General features: G+C 41.9%; 2 protein-coding genes across 3 annotated transcripts; both read left to right on the top strand.

Annotated features, from left to right (window-relative positions):
* Window positions 1–415: 415 nt before the first annotated feature.
* Window positions 416–5,047, top strand: LOC133124682 (NF-kappa-B-activating protein-like). Its single transcript, XM_061236091.1, has 8 exons — window positions 416–1,480; window positions 1,766–1,846; window positions 2,025–2,089; window positions 2,273–2,362; window positions 2,553–2,595; window positions 2,857–3,042; window positions 3,509–3,658; window positions 4,295–5,047. Exons 1-8 carry the CDS (start codon window positions 1,143–1,145, stop codon window positions 4,467–4,469), a joined length of 1,128 nt encoding a protein of 375 aa, XP_061092075.1. The 5' UTR covers window positions 416–1,142; the 3' UTR covers window positions 4,470–5,047.
* Window positions 5,048–10,248: 5,201 nt separating this feature from the next.
* Window positions 10,249–16,299, top strand: upf3b (UPF3B regulator of nonsense mediated mRNA decay). 2 transcript variants are annotated; one of them, XM_061234896.1, is made up of 10 exons: window positions 10,249–10,477; window positions 11,115–11,221; window positions 11,581–11,687; window positions 11,885–11,983; window positions 12,442–12,552; window positions 12,683–12,726; window positions 13,160–13,348; window positions 13,836–13,996; window positions 14,110–14,470; window positions 15,329–16,299. In XM_061234896.1, the coding sequence occupies exons 1-10, from the start codon at window positions 10,364–10,366 to the stop codon at window positions 15,455–15,457; spliced, it is 1,422 nt and encodes a 473-aa protein (XP_061090880.1). In that variant the 5' UTR covers window positions 10,249–10,363; the 3' UTR covers window positions 15,458–16,299. The 2 variants fall into 2 exon arrangements, with proteins under 2 accessions (XP_061090880.1, XP_061090881.1); XM_061234897.1 differs by having other exon boundaries at window positions 10,251–10,477; window positions 14,113–14,470.
* The last annotated feature ends 419 nt before the right edge of the window (window positions 16,300–16,718 follow it).

Here is a 16,718-nt window from a genome sequence, read left to right as displayed (position 1 = left end):
ATATACAGCTAGCTATCAAAAAGAATATATAAAAAAATAAATTACTATGAGAAACTAACAACAGCATTGCAAATACACTGGCTAGCTAGCTAACTAGCGATGTAAACGGGGGAAAAAAGAAAACCGTTCTCTCAATGAATCTTCCTTCCTGGTCCACGGAGGGTTGTGGCCTTATTTGCAGCGACCTGATCTTTTAAATTAAGGCAAATCCATACACCAAATCAATTTGTGCAAATGATGATATAAACCGCGAATGTATTATTTACCTGCAAAGCCAAGCAGTATGTCCTTGCTTTATGTTTCCAATATATCGCCAGACAACAAAACGCCGCACTCCCTTTTCCTGCTGAAACGACCTGCTAGTTAATCGCATGACCAACAGGAGTCGCAACCCGATAATTTCCTTTGAATCGCGTGTTTTCAGTGTAGTCGCCCCTTGAATTGCACCGTTAGGTTAGGGTGAACCGTGTCGTTTCGACCAGCTAGCAGCAGTTCTCCACTGCGAATTTGTACGTTTTAATTTATCTAATACCGATAACTTACATACTGCGCTACACATTCCACTGCATATTCTTTCGTTAGTCGCTGGCTAACAAGTTAGCAAACTTAGCCAATGCAACCAGCTAATGTTAGCTGTCAAAACAGCGTAGCTATGGCAAAAAATGAGTTATCTGGTGAAAATGTGAGATAGCTACATATAGCGTCAAGTTAGCAACTGGCGAAGAACGAATTACTATACTGATTAACTAATTTGTTGGAAATGTGAGGTTACGTAACAACATACATTATGTAATACAACTACTTAAATTGTTCAAAACGTACACGTTTAATACTCGACTCGGAACTACGGACACGTTTCTTGAAGCACAGGGGTCAGCTTACATCAGCCCACACCACTCGGGCACAACAGGAAGTAGCCATGTTGTTCAGTTCACACTTCACAGTGAGGAATTTCCACAGATCTGTGGGTATTCCAACTTGTCTTTAGAGTGGTCTTTTTTCGCCATTAAAAAGGAGTTAAAACTAAGAGTAAAAAGATAGGGTCGCTAATTTGTCAAGACGGATTTTAAACGTAGTCCGAGTTCTGTAACTTATCTAGCAGTAACTAGCTAGCTACTTGGCTAACTAAACAAACGCAAACCATGCCATCCGTCAGTCGGTCAAGGAGTCGAAGCCCGGAGCCTAAAAACACCCACAAACGAAATGGTCGATCCAAGAGTCGTGACTTAAGTCCGGCCCACCGCACAAACAAGAAACATGATGGAAATTCCATCAACGAAAGACTTCTGCGATTATGCGATTCCAAGGCGGGTCAAGTCACTGGTATTTATAAGAGAAGCAACCGGAGTCGGTCCAGGTCTAGGTCCAGATCCAGATCCAAGTCCAGAAATGAGAGACACGGCCACTCATCTCGTTTTGCGCAATATGACAGAAAGGATAATGCCTATTGGCATTCGAGGGAAGATCCCTTTATGGCCAGGTAAGAAGCTAGAGATGTCGATGTTGTTAATCAAAATAACAACCGAGTGACTAACCAAAACATTGACAGTATTAAAATGTCTGGACCGATTATGTTTTCATCCGCCGATTATGTTTTCATCCGCCAATGATTCTGCCTTGAATAACTCTTTGCCTGTAATATATCCACGCTGGGTGGTTAATTGTTAGAGATACTCAGGTGATGCACATAAGAAAGGCATTGGTTTCTGTGTTCTATACGAGGACAATGAACGTTACAATTGTTTAAACTGTTTCTCAACTTCAGACGGCTACAGGAACGGGAGAAAATTGGGGAATTTGGGTCACCTGAAGTGTGGGGCTATTCGCCAAGAGTAAGAGATCCAGAGTAAGTGAATTTCAGTGTTGAATTCCATTTCATACACATTTATAAAGTAATCGGTGTTAATCGGCTCTTTTTTCCTGACCTGTTTGACTTTGCATAACGCATAACGTCACTAAGGTGTATAGTGAAGATGCACTTCTACCAATACGGGTTTATGACGAACATTTTCCTTTTTTTAAAGTTCTGATGAGCATACCCCTGTGGAGCAAGATGTGAATAAAGGCAAATCGAGTTCCAGTTCTGAAGGTAAAATCACTTCAACAGCGAACCTTTTTTTTTTTTTTTGCCAAACCGTAATTAATGGGACAGCCATTGTTTGTCCAGTCTTTACTACAAATGAAAGCGCTGTAAATTAGGTGTGAACACGGTGTTGTTTAGCTCACGAAGGCATAATGCATAAACACTTTAACTAGGTGATCTAATGTGCAGGAGAAAAGAGAAAGAAACGAAAGAAGAAGAAGCGTAAAAAGAAGCACAGGAAACACTCCGAGGACAGTGAGTCTGAAAGTGACTCGGATGGTAAGGAGATTGCCCAGCATGCATCATTTTAAAAGCACATAAAACGTAATAACAAATAATGGATTGGATTTGTTTCCCACTGTTTGTCACATGATCTCAGAGCAGAAGGGAGGAAACTCACTTCATCCACCTACTTGTCTCTGCATCTAGCCTAATATCACATTTCTCTTTTTGTGTTTTTGTTTTGTAGGGGAAGAAGTAAAAAAGAAGGAAAAGAAGAAAAAAAGAAAAAAGTAACTTCCGCTCATGTTCTCTCTTACCGCCTGTCTCTCAAATTCATATATATTTATGTCATGTCATGTCTTGTCATGTTTAGGTCATGTCATGTGGGTACGGAGCGGCTTCACCTAATGTAATTTATTTGCACTTGAAATAAAAAAATAATGATGTCCTCCAAACAGGGGGGGGGGGGGGGGGGGGGTCATGGCGGGATTAATAAAAAAGGATATTTAAAAAAAATAGTAATAACTGATTGATTGACTCATGTCCTATAGGAAGAAGTCAAAAAAGAAGAAGAGTAAGAAGAGCCGCAAACAGTCCAGTGAATCGAGCAGTGATCAAAGTGAGCAGGAGGAGGACCCCAGTGGAGAGCTATGGGTGGAGAGAGAGAGCACAGGTCCACTGATTGTGGGCCCTGAGGTTCCCCTTACCCATCTGTCCCAGGAAGTGGGTCTTACAGAGTGGGTACTTTTCTGGTCTTTATTCGCTGTGTTTGTGTGTGTTTTGTGCTTTAAAATGGAAAGATAACACGTGATGAACTTGTATTCCCACTAAATGTAACATTCTTCCCTATCTAGAAGTAAAACATACTTTATGAAGTTTGTTGACATCAACTTCTTAAATCTGCAGTAAATTATATATTTCAAGCAATTATTTAAAGACTGACTTCAGCAAAGCTAAATGTATGGAGCTAGGGAAGGTACTTGCTGGTAATCCATTATGAGTTTATGGTCTTATTTTTCCCATTTGTACTGCTTAGACATGAGTCTGTTCCTTACATTCCTTACATCACTTTCTACCACATTAACCCAACAATTGGACTAATGGGGTAGATCTTTCTGATCTTTGCACACAAAAACAGTTTTTCTTCAGTTGGCCTTTGCATTAAACCGTGATAAATGCTGATATGTTCCTTCTCCATTCTAGTTTTGGACACGCACTGTTGCCCGGTGAAGGTGCGGCCATGGCTGAGTATGTGAAAGCTGGCAAACGTATCCCCAGAAGAGGTGAAATTGGACTGACCAGCAATGAGATTGCAGACTTTGAGAAGTCAGGCTTTGTGATGAGCGGCAGCAGGTAAACAGGCAACCCCACAAACAGAGGGATGTCAGATGGGGTTATGGATTGAGCAGATTAAACTTTAAGGCGTACTGCTTGGAAACATTTTGAATAAGTGATGTAAAATGATGAATTTACCCTTTAAGGTGTAAGATCATGTATGTGTGATTAGAATGTTCTTAACTGAGCACAGTCTTATTTTGGCTCCTCCAGAGTTGGCTCCTAAAAATAATTAAGGCTTAATATTTACTTTCATATTTCTCCTCAGTGTGATGTTTGATCTGTGTTTTTATAAAATATAACATTATAACACATCGCCTCCAATCAAAGCATGTGCAACACTTAATTGATCTGTACACCTTTCCGATGGCATGATGCTGTGCAATCACGCCAATCTCATCCATTCTGAAGATTTCTGAATATGACTTTACTGGAAACTGATGCCCATGATCAGAGTTGGCTCTTTGTTTGTGCCGTGTCCTGAATCTGCAGTCATTGCTTGTGCTTGGCCCCCAGCGTGGTCTTTTCTGGCTGTATTTAAACATTGGAGTGCAGAGGAGAGACAACTTCTTATTGGTTATTGAACGCGCTTCTCTCTGGAGTCTGTTTAAAACCTGCACATTATTTATGATTCTCGACTCTCTCCCCCGTTAGGCATCGCCGCATGGAGGCAGTGCGTCTGCGAAAGGAAAACCAGATCTATAGCGCTGACGAGAAGAGAGCATTGGCATCCTTCAATATGGAGGAGCGCAGGAAGAGGGAGACCAAGATTCTGTCCAGTTTCCGTGAGATGGTGTACCGGAAGACTAAAGGCAGTGACAAGCCATAGGCTGTACATCGCAACTTTAAGTACTAAATATGTGAAATTGGTGGTTTTGACAAAAAAAATATTTTTTAGATATGGAATATTTTTTAAGCTTTGTCCCTGTTATCTCTGAAGTATCTTGATGTTTTTGTACACAGTTGTCATCAGTAACCTTAATGACAATAATCCAATTCTGTCAATGAGGTAAAAATTTAAATGTTGTGTAAATCATTTCAAAATCAAATGGAGAACATTGTATGTAATGGTGATTATTAAAATGATTAAAAAGAAGGGTCACTTAATAATTACTTTGCATTACTGGGCTGTTTGAACGCATCTCAATGTGGTTATTTTAGTTTTGAAGGACATTCTGGCTTCTAAGTGAAATATTTTCTCATTTTTTCAATACCTTGCTTTTTCCCAGCCAATATCATGAAAAGGACTTGCAGATATATTGCCTCATAACTATAAGATGGGAATGCTGTGTGAATACATAAGGCACAAGGCACACTTTTAACCTGTTGGTGCACAGAATTCTACATCTGGCAAAGAAGTACACTTGTTTAAAAGGAGCAAAATTAATAAAGCTTGCTGTCATGTTGCATTGTTTTTTGTCTTGATGGCTGGTGAGACTTGTGGATGCAAGATTTGTACTGGATAATTTCCAGGTTAGACATGTATTCCTTAATGTTTTCCTTGGTGCTTAAGGCACCAAGTCAATGAAACAAAATGGGTTGTGTAGGATTGTAATCTGCTGGACGTGTTCTTTGCTTTGAGCTCTTGTCTAATAGTTTAAATAAAGGGAATATTATAATCATAGATATACAGTTCATTCTATTGAGATAAGTCTTTGAAAAGTCTTTGAAAAACAATAAATAAATTAAAAAAACAACCACCAAAGATGCTAAAATGGTGAGAGGTAGCCAACAAGGCTAGCCAACAATTCATGGAGATGGAATTCATAATCTGGCCCAGAAATTGTGATTTGGAATTGAAATGGTAGTTGGGTCAGTCAGAAGAAGTCATAAACTAGAGAGGTTGGATATTTCAAAATTACATTGTGTAAAAGAAAATGTAGCATAGCATATAATAAAGTGTTATAAACCCAACTTAGACTCATACCATCTCTGGTGACGTGAAAGGGTTCTTCCAAATAAATACTCCACAACATTTGAGATTTCTATTCATGTTGGCATTCTGTAAAAAAATATAGGATTTGAAACTTGAGAAAATGATTTTGGTTATAGTCTCCATCTTTATTTTGTAGGCCTTTGATCACATAGAAACCCCTCAGTGCTCTTTATGAAACATGATCATTTACGGTTTACTTCATCCCATATTTTAAATCCTCATGCGGTGTGTGGGTCCCCCATGGCTCTTTCTGTCAGCTGATGCCTTTCAGGATCAAGAGCCAAAGATCGAAGCAGAGGGCAGCCATGGTGATCATTGCTTGGAACTAAGGTGACAAACAGACAGTAAAGATCAAGAAATGATCAGGAATTAAATTTTGCTTCTAAACATTGGAACTGTAATCTTATAATGTCTGTGAAATGTAAATAGTTTTGAAAGCATGACTAAAGTCCATTCACATGAAGCATTTAGGCAGACGTAATACTTGCAAACAAAGAGAAGCACAGTCCATCTGTCTTGTCCTTGACAGGCCATGCAAATATGATGTGGCTGCACACATTTACATTTATATCGTTATTGTAATATGTGGCTATTCACAATGTTATATACTGGATTCACAATAATGCTTCAATATTTTATTTTATTTTCATAGTTTGTCAATCTGTTGAATTCTCAGAGAATGTTAAGATGAAAAAAATTCTGGACTGTTTTATTGTATGGGTGGAAAAAGAAACAAAATGTTAAAGCCTTGAGCCTGTTGTAAAAGCTAAGCTAATATTGACATTGTCACATTGACCATGTTGCTATGAATCCTATTGAGCGGTGATTTTCATTCCAAGTCATGGCAGACTGCTGGATCTGCTGGTTATTGTTTTCACCTTAATATCAGCAACCGATTCAGACCAAAGAAACAAAGTGAGGCGATTTAACTGCATGATCCACTGCTTTAATCGCTCAATAAAGTGCAAACAAGTAAAAACAAAAACCAGCAGGAGCTGCAGGCTACCAGGACTAGGAATGAGGGTCACTGCCATAGACCAGGGCTGCCCAACCCTGTTCCTGGAGATCTAAGGTCCTGTAGATTTTCACTCCAGCCCTAAGAAAGCGCACCACATTCAACGGCTAGAGATCTTGTTGAGCCGATAATTAGTAGAATCAGGATTGGCAGATTAGGGTTGAAATTAAAACCTACAGGTAGATCTCCACAAACAGGGATTGGCAGCCCTGAGTTACTTACCCATATGGGTGCAATGAGGCCTGTATCTGTTTAGGGTTTTCATGTCAACTTCTGGCCCTAATGACTTAATTATCCATAATATTTACAGTAACACAAATTTTAGCAGCATTTCTTGATAAGCGCATAAATGACAGCCAAAGACAATTCTTGCGTCCCTATATGAAACTATATTTTACTTGAACCAGTGTTGGTGTATACAGCCAATTTGCTGATTTAGCCAGGGTAACTGGTGGAAACAAAAACCGGCATTATGCATATACACCAGGCCCTCTAGGACTGAAATTTCCCACCCCTGCTCCTACCTGTGAGAAAGGTTGTCTGCCGAAATGCTGACCCATGCATTGTCATCTCAGGGGTGCAAGAGGAGCTCTTCTGCTCTTCCGACAGGAAGGTGGAGCAGGTGTCCAAGTCAGAGATTTCCCTGGGAAAGGGAGCTGCCGGTTTCTTGCTTGGGGATTTGGAAGGTGTGCAGCCCATTATGGCAATTGTTGCTGTTCTGCATTTGAGGCGAGAGAGCTCATGTCCCCTCCCACTGCACATCTCTTAAGCAAATGTGAGAGCATGTGCATGTGTTTGCACGTGGACGTTGTTCCTGGTCTTCTTACTCATTAAGCATGATCTCACGAACCGCTGGATCCCAACAAAATTGATTTGGTCATAGTTCAGTCTCTGCCACTCCAAATGCCTGTTGACTGTTTTCAAGACTGACATCCTCTGCCAATTCAGGAGAGCAGGTCAGCAGATACACCCACCGAAATGTAGACCCCTACGTTTTTAAACAGAAACACACACCCTGCAGTCCCTTTATTTGGTGACATTTATTTGTCCTTATTTGTTGTTCAGGAAAGACAAGTGAGTGAGACATGGTTTTTTTGGGTTTTTTTTTTTTTTTTTTAACCAACAAGACTCTGAACGTTATTATTATTATTTTTTACTCCTGCCATTTCTACAATTAATTCATGTTGCAGGATTGCATTCTGGCGGCACGGATGGTGCAGTGGGTAGCCGCCTCACAGCAAGGAAGTCCTGGGTTCGAATCCCCGTCGGCCAGGGCCTCTCTGTGCGGAGTTTGCATGTTCTCCTCGTGTCTGCGTGGGTTTCCTCCGGGTACTCCGGTTTCCTCCCACAGTCCAAAGACATGCAGGTTAGGCCGATTGGAGAGTCTAAATTGCCCGTAGGCATGAGTGTGTGAGTGAATGGTGCGTGTGCCCTGCGATGGACCTGTCCAGGGTGTATTCCTGCCTTTCGCCCAATGTATGCTGGGATAGGCTCCAGCCCCCCTGCGACCCTGATCAGGATAAGTGGGTTCAGATAATGGATGGATGGATGGATTGCATTCTTGCAGATGTACAGTATTTTTTTAAAGCACGATAAATCATGCATCTACCATTTCAGCCATGGGCAAAATAGGCATTTTGTTTTTCTCAATTGTTTACACACTACAACTGGTTTTGTAAGCAAAACATTGTCGATCATTCCATCAGCTAGCAGAACAGGCTAATTTCTCATGATAAACACAATTCACCAGTGTGAGATATGTATAAACACTATTCACACGTTGCACTTTCAGTTCTAACTTCCCCCACTGTATTTTGGATGATCACTTATTGAGCATAATTATTTATTCCTATTATTTCCTTCAATAAATGGAAATAAGCCACCCACATTAAGTTCGGGTTGATTTGTCTGTTCACCACCCCCAGCCATGTATCGCTATTTATGTAGATTACAGTATGTTATTGCAAAATATATAGCTTATGAAAAAGCATATGGTTACAGATTCATTAACACCTTTTACAGTCAATGTTTGCGAGTAGTTTGATTTTGCCTTTGAAGTTTGTACAGATCAGTATGTGGGTCTTGGTTTTGTGTTTAGTTTAGGGAAATAGTTCATTTCAGGAAATGTCTTTGAGAAACTGTAAACTGTTGAGAAACGTCTGCATTTATATAGCGACTCTATCCAAAATGCTATACAATTCATGCTTCTCATTCACACACACCAACGGCAATTGGCTGCCATGCAAGGCAAGGCACCAACAAGCTCGGCGGGAGCAATTGGGGTTAAAGACACTTCGACACACCCAGGACGGGATCGAACCAGCAACCTTAAGACTGCCAGACGACTACTCTTACCTCCTGAGCCAATGTCGCCCCAGCAATGAGCAATATAGACAAATATGAATACTTAGTCATTTTAATAATTATAAATCCTTTCACATTTTAATGCACAATCAACAATCATGACTGGTGTCTTCAGTTAATGTTTTCCAACCCCTAAAAAGAACAGAGAAATGTTAGCATCCTCTCGCAAGAACAGCTGTCACACTTCAATTTCACTCAGACAATCATTTTAAACATCAAATCGCATTTAAAAACGAAACCGCTTCTTGTATATGTGTTAGATTTTACCTTGGGCTGCTTTCCATCTCCAAACAATCGCCTGTCCCTGGCCAGCAAGTGATGCTGGTACATAGTATGTGCAGCGCTATTGGACTGAAAATAAATAAGTGGTTAATGGATTTGCAAGGCAATTTAGCGTTATGTTAGCTAATGTTATATCCCATAACGTTGCAGCAAATGCAGCTCGTTGTCAACAGTGGTTTAAGTCCGACAATTGTTAGCTGCTTCCACACACCGTTTCGGACGGATTTACATGTCGACATGTCCAAGTTAGCTAGCTCGCTTAGAAAAACAACGTTAAACGGTTTACTCGCTTATGATAGCTAGCTTAAGTCTTTAGTTAAAAAAGAAGTGTTCGCTAAATTTGGCTTCTTTCACTGAGGTACTTACCATTTTCTTATTTGTAAATTTCTGGATGTGAATCGTGGCGATACCAGGAATCATAAGACAAACAGCCATTATAGCACAACCGGGCAATATTTCATACCACATGGTCGTCGATTTGCGGCCACTGATATTTTCTGAATAATAGCGCTGAATAATTTGTTAATCACAAATTATATTAAACCACCGTCCTGAAAAAGCTTTGACGGTCATTCACTTACTTCCGGTAAAAGAATTGTGTTTTCGAACCAACGAGAACCCAAAAAAGGCTGATATAACCAAATAGCGCCATCTATCTTGTTGTGATGCACTGCATTATAATGACAATATTGTAACTTAGTTTTACTACATCATGATAACGCATGAATAATAGTTTGTTGTGGTGTTACTAACAGCAATCATTTTGATACAGTGTTATGGCATTACAAGTTATTATCCATTTAAAACTGCAACACTATAAAATTGTGAAATTTTTAAATATGACACTTTCCAAAAACATGATTTATTTGGGGGAGAATACATATTTTACGATAATTTTACTTTCGGTACTTTCGGTGCGTCAGTGTACCAATTGCTGGTTCTTCTAAATGATCAAATTGTTTCTGTTCCACAGCTCTCGTTTCTTATCGCGTTGTTTTAGGGCGACACTAATAACCAATCAACGATTACTTTCGGTGTTGCTAACAGAAAGAAATCCTGAATCTACAAAAAAAGTTCAGAGGTTCATTCGTACTTCGGATGATCTGACTAAAAACAACATTTTAAAATGAAAGAGGACAAAGAGAATGCCCGTCCGAGGGAGAAAAAAATTGAGACAAAATGTGAAGAAAACGAGAAGCAGGAAAAGCCTAGTAAAGAGAAGAAGGAAGCGATGACAAAGGTAACGAGCGCGAAGGGGATGGGCAGGCCTGCCTCGGCTTCATCACGACAACACACTTACTAAAATAGCGACCTACCGTCTGATGTAGCCGTACATGAAGCCTGTATTTTTTTTTTTTATTCAGACAGCTGCAATGCAGTTAAAGTAGATTACATATGCACAACGTTATAGTTCGTAGTACAGTTCTTGATTTTAAGTGACACTTCGCTAACGTTAACCGAACATGTTAGCTACGTCGTTAGCTACAAAATGATCAACAGCGAACAGTTAGCCAACGTCACTTCACTATCAAGCAAAAAGAGACATCGATGTTGCCTTTAAGTTGGTTTGATACAGCAGTTTAGACTATATTATAACGGTGATACGCACAGTGTTTAAGTGGGCCTGGCGTTACAGTGAGGAACAGCGATCTTGAGTTAGATAACGTTACTTACTGCGATCGCTGACACTGGTGAACTTTTTGATTTAAAAAAATGTATAAATTAAACACACACACACACACACACACACACACACACACACACACACACACACCAGAAGCGCCATTAATGAAGTTCGTGGCATTAAACGTGCTCTTGCGAAAAACTTTCTTGTCTGATATTTTTAATCTGCAATAATGTGACGTTATCTATTACAGATAGTGGTCCGCCGTCTCCCACCCAGTCTAACTAAAGAGGAGTTGGAGGAGCAACTCCAGCCCCTTCCCGAGGTTGACTCCCTGGAATTCTTCTCCAATGACACGAGGTGACTTCTAGCGCAGTTACACCATACGTAAAACCAGACTGTTTTTGGAAAATTAAATGAATACCACTAAGTTGAGGGCAGCCTGTGCCTTAGTGGTTAAGGTACATGATTGGGACCTGGATGGTTGGTGGTTCAAGCCCTGCTGTAGCCACAATAAGAGTCGAACAGCCGTTGGGGCCCTTGAGCAAGGCCCCTAACTCCACATTGCTTCTGGGGGTGGTTGTCCCCTGCTTGGTCTAAACAAGTCGCTTTGGATAAAACCATTAGCTAAATTAAATTATTTATTTAAATTATTATTTGATTGGTGCTAATATTGTGTTCTGTAGAGAACTGATTATTTTTTTATTTTACCTTCACAGCCTGTTCCCCTACCTGTTCTCAAGGGCTTATATCAATTTCAAGAACCAAGAGGATATTGTCCTTTTCCGAGACCGGTTTGATGGATATGTTTTCATAGATAACAGAGGTGTGTCCTGCTCTACTTGGTTGTGACATTGTTGTTGTCTGCCGGTGTCATGCAGTGAAAAAGTAAATTGCAGATTTCATTAATGAATGCAATATGTTGCAAGCGTAAAATAAATCTGTGCAGTTTGTAGCTTGTCAAAGTTAGGTTTTTATTGCTATCTAATAAGCAGTATATTAACACATTTATTTTTGGACCAGGAATGGAATATCCAGCCATTGTTGAGTTTGCACCTTTTCAAAAGATTGCCAAAAAGAAGAGTAAGAAGAAAGATGCAAAAGCTGGTACTATTGATGAAGGTAATTACAAAGGCAAGGTTCTTGTTTTTGTTGTTAACCTACAGCAAATTACTGTGATTAAAGGTACAATAAGTAAGATTTTTGTGTTAAAACATTGTTACAAGACTATTTTAAATCCCTTCCTATTATAGAAAAAGGCTCACTGACATGTTGACTTGTCCTCTGCCAGTGTTTATAGTCCTTAAATTTGGATTTCAAAAATATGCAGTTGACGGCCCGACACTCTGTACCAAAACATCGTATAACTGTACAATAATTCAAGCTCATTGGTTGAAAATTGGTTCTAATTGTCAGAGCCAATGGCGTTTCAACGTCAGCACGTTTACAGAGGGTGAGGGATAAACAGTGTTGTGGACTTGTTGCAGCTATTCCTCTTTTGATCCATTAGAAGGTCGAAATGACCTATTGTACCTTCAAACACAGGAATGTCTTCCTTTTTTCTCTCTCTCATTTTTAAGATGCTGACTACAAGAAATTTCTGGAGTATTATAATGGAGATGACGAAAAACTGACATCTACTCCTGAAACGCTGCTGGAGGAAGTAGAGGCTAAAACAAAAGAGTTAGTCGGTAAATGACACATTTGATGCCTCTTGTACCAAATAAGTAATGCATTAATTTGCAATTGATGTGCGTATCAGAGTAGTTTACATAAATATAGAGTGAATTTTTAACTTGTTGATTTATTTTTTTTCTTCAGCTAAAAAAACAACTCCTCTCTTGGACTTCCTTAAAAACAAACAGGTAAGTATTTATCCTCTGGGGTTTTTAGTCGTACGTGCCGTGAGTGTGGCCGGCATGGATGGTGCAGTGGGTAGCACTGCCGCCTCACAGCAAGGCGGTCCTGGGTTCGAATCCCGGCCGGGGCCTCTCTGTGCGGAGTTTGCATGTTCTCCCCGTGTCTGCGTGGGTTTCCTCCGGGCACTCTGGCTTCCTCCCACAGTCCAAAGACATGCAGGTTAGGCTGATTGGAGAGTCTAAATTGGCCGTAGGTATGAGCGTGTGAGTGAATGGTGTGTGTGCCCTGCACACACCTGGCGACCTGTCCAGGGTGTATTCCTGCCTTTCGCCCAATGTATGCTGGGATAGGCTCCAAGCCCCCCCCTGCGACCCTGTTCAGGATAAGCGGGTTAAGATAATGGAGAAGTGCTCGTTAAGAAAGGGTCGGGTCTTCCAGCGGATCCGGGAGGAGAAGAAGGAGGAGCGGAGGCGACGGGAACTGGAGCGCAAGCGACTGCGGGACGAGGAGCGCCGCAAGTGGCGGGAGGAGGACCGGCGGAAACGCAAGGAGGCGGAGAAGCTGAAAAAAGGAGAGAAAAACCACGAGAAAGAGGGAGACAAATCTAAGGAAGAGCCAAAGATTAAGGTATTGGTATGGGGCCGGGCTCGGAATCCCTTGGAGTTTGCATAATTGTGTACAAATTTAATTCTCCACTCGGGTGAAATGTCATATTTTAAGGCTTTTTTTTAACCTGCTCATGTTGGTTAAAAATGAAAATTTCTCTCTCTACCTACATTTCACCTATCTTTGATAATGTCTGAGGTACGTCAACTTCAACTCTGTGGAGTTTTTTTTGTTATTCTGTGTTCACATGTTTAAAAATAGATTCCATTCAACTATACTTTACAAAATGGTGCTAAGGTGTTTGACTGGGACCTGGAAGGTTGGTGGTTCAAGCCCCAGTGTTGTCACGATAAGATCAGTGCAGCTGTTGGGCCCTTGAGCTAAGCTCTTAACCCCACATTGCTCCAGGGGGGACTGGCCCCTGTGTAGTCTAATTGTAAGTTGTAAAAATGTCAGCTAATGAAATGAAATGTAATGTAATGGTGCTCTTTGTTCTGCCCGTGTTCAGCTCTTGAAGAAGCCAGAGAAAGGCGATGATGCGGACTCAGAAAAGCCCAAAGACAAGGTAAAGAAGTCCGAAAAGGACAAGCTGAAGGAGGACAAGGCTTTGGGCGGCAACGACTCGAAGAAGCGGCAAAACAACGAAAACCGTGAGGACCGGGGAAGGAAGTGAGTCCCTTGATTTCGGTTTGTCTTTAACGGATTTTCCTTTTTATGCCGAGATGGGGAAATCGACCTGCTCTAAAATGATACTCACTCGTTGGTTTGTCGTTTGCTTGGAGCAGGCCAGAGGACGAGGGGCGGAAGGAGCACAGAGACCGGGACGTGGAACGTGACCGGGAGCGTGACCGGGAGCGTGACCGGGACAGGGACCGGGACCGGGACAGGGACCGGGACCGGCGTCAGAAAGAGAAGGAGCGCTTGAGGAGACAGGACGATGAGAGACGGAGGAGGAGGGACCGCCACGATGGGGAGAACTACCGGAAACGCGACGAGGAGGGAAAGAAGGAGAAAGACCGTGTCTGGGAGAAGAGGAAGCACGAGAACACCGGAGACCCCCCTGGTCACGCTGATAAACCCGAGAAGCCCTCCAAAGACGACAAAAAGGACGACAGTTCCAAAAGAGACCGTGTCAGAAACAAGGTAGCTATCAAGTGATCCAAAGCATGAATTTCTGTCTTCATGTAGCTTTCTTAATCCCAGTTCAGACCAACTGTGGCAGCAGGGTGGTTAGCAAAATGAGAGGGCATAAATGAAATTGGTTAAGGATAAGCATAGATATTTAGGAAGTATCTTTTCCTCACAGAGTGGTCACTGTGTGGAGTAGCTTGCCAGGACATGTAGCGGAGGCAGAAACACTGGGGGTTTTCAAGACCAGGATTGATACGGTGCTATTATAAACTAAGTATTTTATAATGCTTAGTTTATAAAACCTAAGCATCCTACCACTTTAGTGGTATGAAAAGGCAAGCATTGGTGGGCCTGCCCTCACCATTATGTTATGTTGTGACATTTATGACAAATGTTCATTAAAAAATAATTACAATATTGTGGGGTAAAGACCACAGATTCCACATCAACACGACCATTTCAGAATTCACTATATCCACCATAGCAGTTGGTACAGTGGCTATGAGATTTGACATGTTGAGTCTCAAAGACCCCAGCAACCATTTGCATACAATTACGTTAGCGTTTTTATCTGAATCTTGTGTCATGTGCTAATGTTGCGCTGCATATTTTCGATCCCCAGTGTAGCTACACTAAGATCTGCACAGCCGTTGGGCCCTTGAGCAAGGCCCTTAACTCTGCATTGCTCCAGGGGAGGATTGTCTCCTGCTTAGTCTAATCAACTGTACGTCGCTCTGGATAAGAGCGTCTGCCAAAAATGCCATTAATGTAATGTAGTGTAATCTTGTGTCGTATGCTAATGCTGCGCTGCATCTTTTGCAGCTTTAAGCTTGCGTGACTTTACACCGGGTTGTGTTTGTGAACTGTTAGGATCGCCCCGCCATCCAGCTGTACCAGCCGGGGGCCAGGAGCCGCAACCGGGGAGGAGACCTCCCGGCCGCGGCGGACAGGAAGCCGGAGGGCGAGGCCAAGAGTCCGCGCGAGAAAGCGGAAGACTGACGAAAACGAGCGAGAGAGGAAACGCTCGAGAGAGAGACGAGCGAGGCCTCGGGCGTCGAAGCGAACTCAGCCGAGGACGGGCGTCGGGGGGGGGCTGCCTCACTCTCCCTCCTCTCCCTCCGCGACATACGTGCCTGTGTCTCCCCCCCAGTGCCTGAACCAGCCCCCAGTTTTAGTCTCTGCCTCTGAGAGAGAGAAAAAAAGCCAGGGAAAGCTTTCACTTTCACAAAATGTCAGCTCAGAAATGGGGGCTTGCTACGAGAGGCCAAAGCTCATTGGACCAAGTGAACCGAAAGTGACCTTACGTAGGACACAGAGCCAAACGTTTGCTGTACTATGCAGTAGAGTAGCTGTGGTTCATATAATGCATTTGGAAGGCCAGCTCCTTAATGAGTTAATGCCTACACGCCGTGCCCAAAAGAGGGACATATAGAAAGCTCCTCTGCCTTTTTATTATTATTATTTTTTTTTAAGTGTGAAGGCTCCCAATGACAGTATCCTGTTCTTCCTCACCTAGTCGGTCCCGTCACTCTTTAGAAAGCAGTGTATATGTATGACTTAATTCCACACGTGCTGTCAGTCCATTTCTGTGGTTCCCAAAGCATGTGTGCACAGTTCTGTTCCTGTCAAAAGGAGCCTTTCTTTGGCGGAGCTGTTTGGTTTTGGTTCTGATGTAGGGCTAAGGATGTGCACGACGGCTGCATAGTATGCTACTACAGCTTGCAAGCTTAAAAATAACTACTCAATTTCAGGGGACGTCTGCTGCTCCCCACAACTGCTCACGTGACATGAAAGATGTGTGAAATAAAGTACATTTGTATAACCCGTTTCACTATTGGAAACTTGCTGTCAATTCTGTAATCTGAACTGGACAAATGACAAGGTGCATAATTAGTGAAGATGATGGTTGCACAGGGGGCAGTCACAAGGCTGGGTTTGGTCTGGAGGCGGAGACTTACTGTGCCTTTCTTCACTGCAGCCTGAACGTGAGGTCACGTTCCCACTTAAAGTACAGTTTTTTTGGTTTAGTTTGTACACACGTAGATCAATTCAGGAAAAATGGCTGCTTTTCTAATCGGTTTGACCACTCTGTTTGTACAAGACAAAGCGTCATAAGCTGGTGTGAAGTGCAACCATATTACTTGGACAGGGACGTGTGGTTCTGAATAGATTGTGAATGGCAATCGTAAGTGATGGCACTGTTCACATTCACCAAGCACAGCCTTACTTTCCAGTCCGTTGCGTACGTTGAACATTAAAT

Source organism: Conger conger, chromosome 3 (assembly GCF_963514075.1).
Source record: "Conger conger chromosome 3, fConCon1.1, whole genome shotgun sequence".
Taxonomy (NCBI): Eukaryota; Metazoa; Chordata; class Actinopteri; order Anguilliformes; family Congridae; genus Conger; species Conger conger.
The sequence above is the reverse complement of the archived record's forward strand: the minus strand, read 5'-3'. Positions and strand labels throughout refer to the sequence as shown.

What these genes read in the sequence shown, in the direction of transcription:
- LOC133124682 (XM_061236091.1), top strand. Translation starts at nt 1,143, where the DNA reads ATGCCATCCGTCAGTCGGTCAAGGAGTCGAAGCCCGGAGCCTAAAAAC. An exon ending in ATCGAGTTCCAGTTCTGAAG is followed by an intron (nt 2,090 to 2,272) that starts GTAAAATCACTT and finishes TCTAATGTGCAG; the next exon opens with GAGAAAAGAGAAAGAAACGA. An exon ending in GTCTGAAAGTGACTCGGATG is followed by an intron (nt 2,363 to 2,552) that starts GTAAGGAGATTG and finishes TTTGTTTTGTAG; the next exon opens with GGGAAGAAGTAAAAAAGAAG.
- upf3b (XM_061234896.1), top strand. Translation starts at nt 10,364, where the DNA reads ATGAAAGAGGACAAAGAGAATGCCCGTCCGAGGGAGAAAAAAATTGAG. An exon ending in TGTTTTCATAGATAACAGAG is followed by an intron (nt 11,688 to 11,884) that starts GTGTGTCCTGCT and finishes TTTTTGGACCAG; the next exon opens with GAATGGAATATCCAGCCATT. An exon ending in TAAAACAAAAGAGTTAGTCG is followed by an intron (nt 12,553 to 12,682) that starts GTAAATGACACA and finishes TTTTTTCTTCAG; the next exon opens with CTAAAAAAACAACTCCTCTC.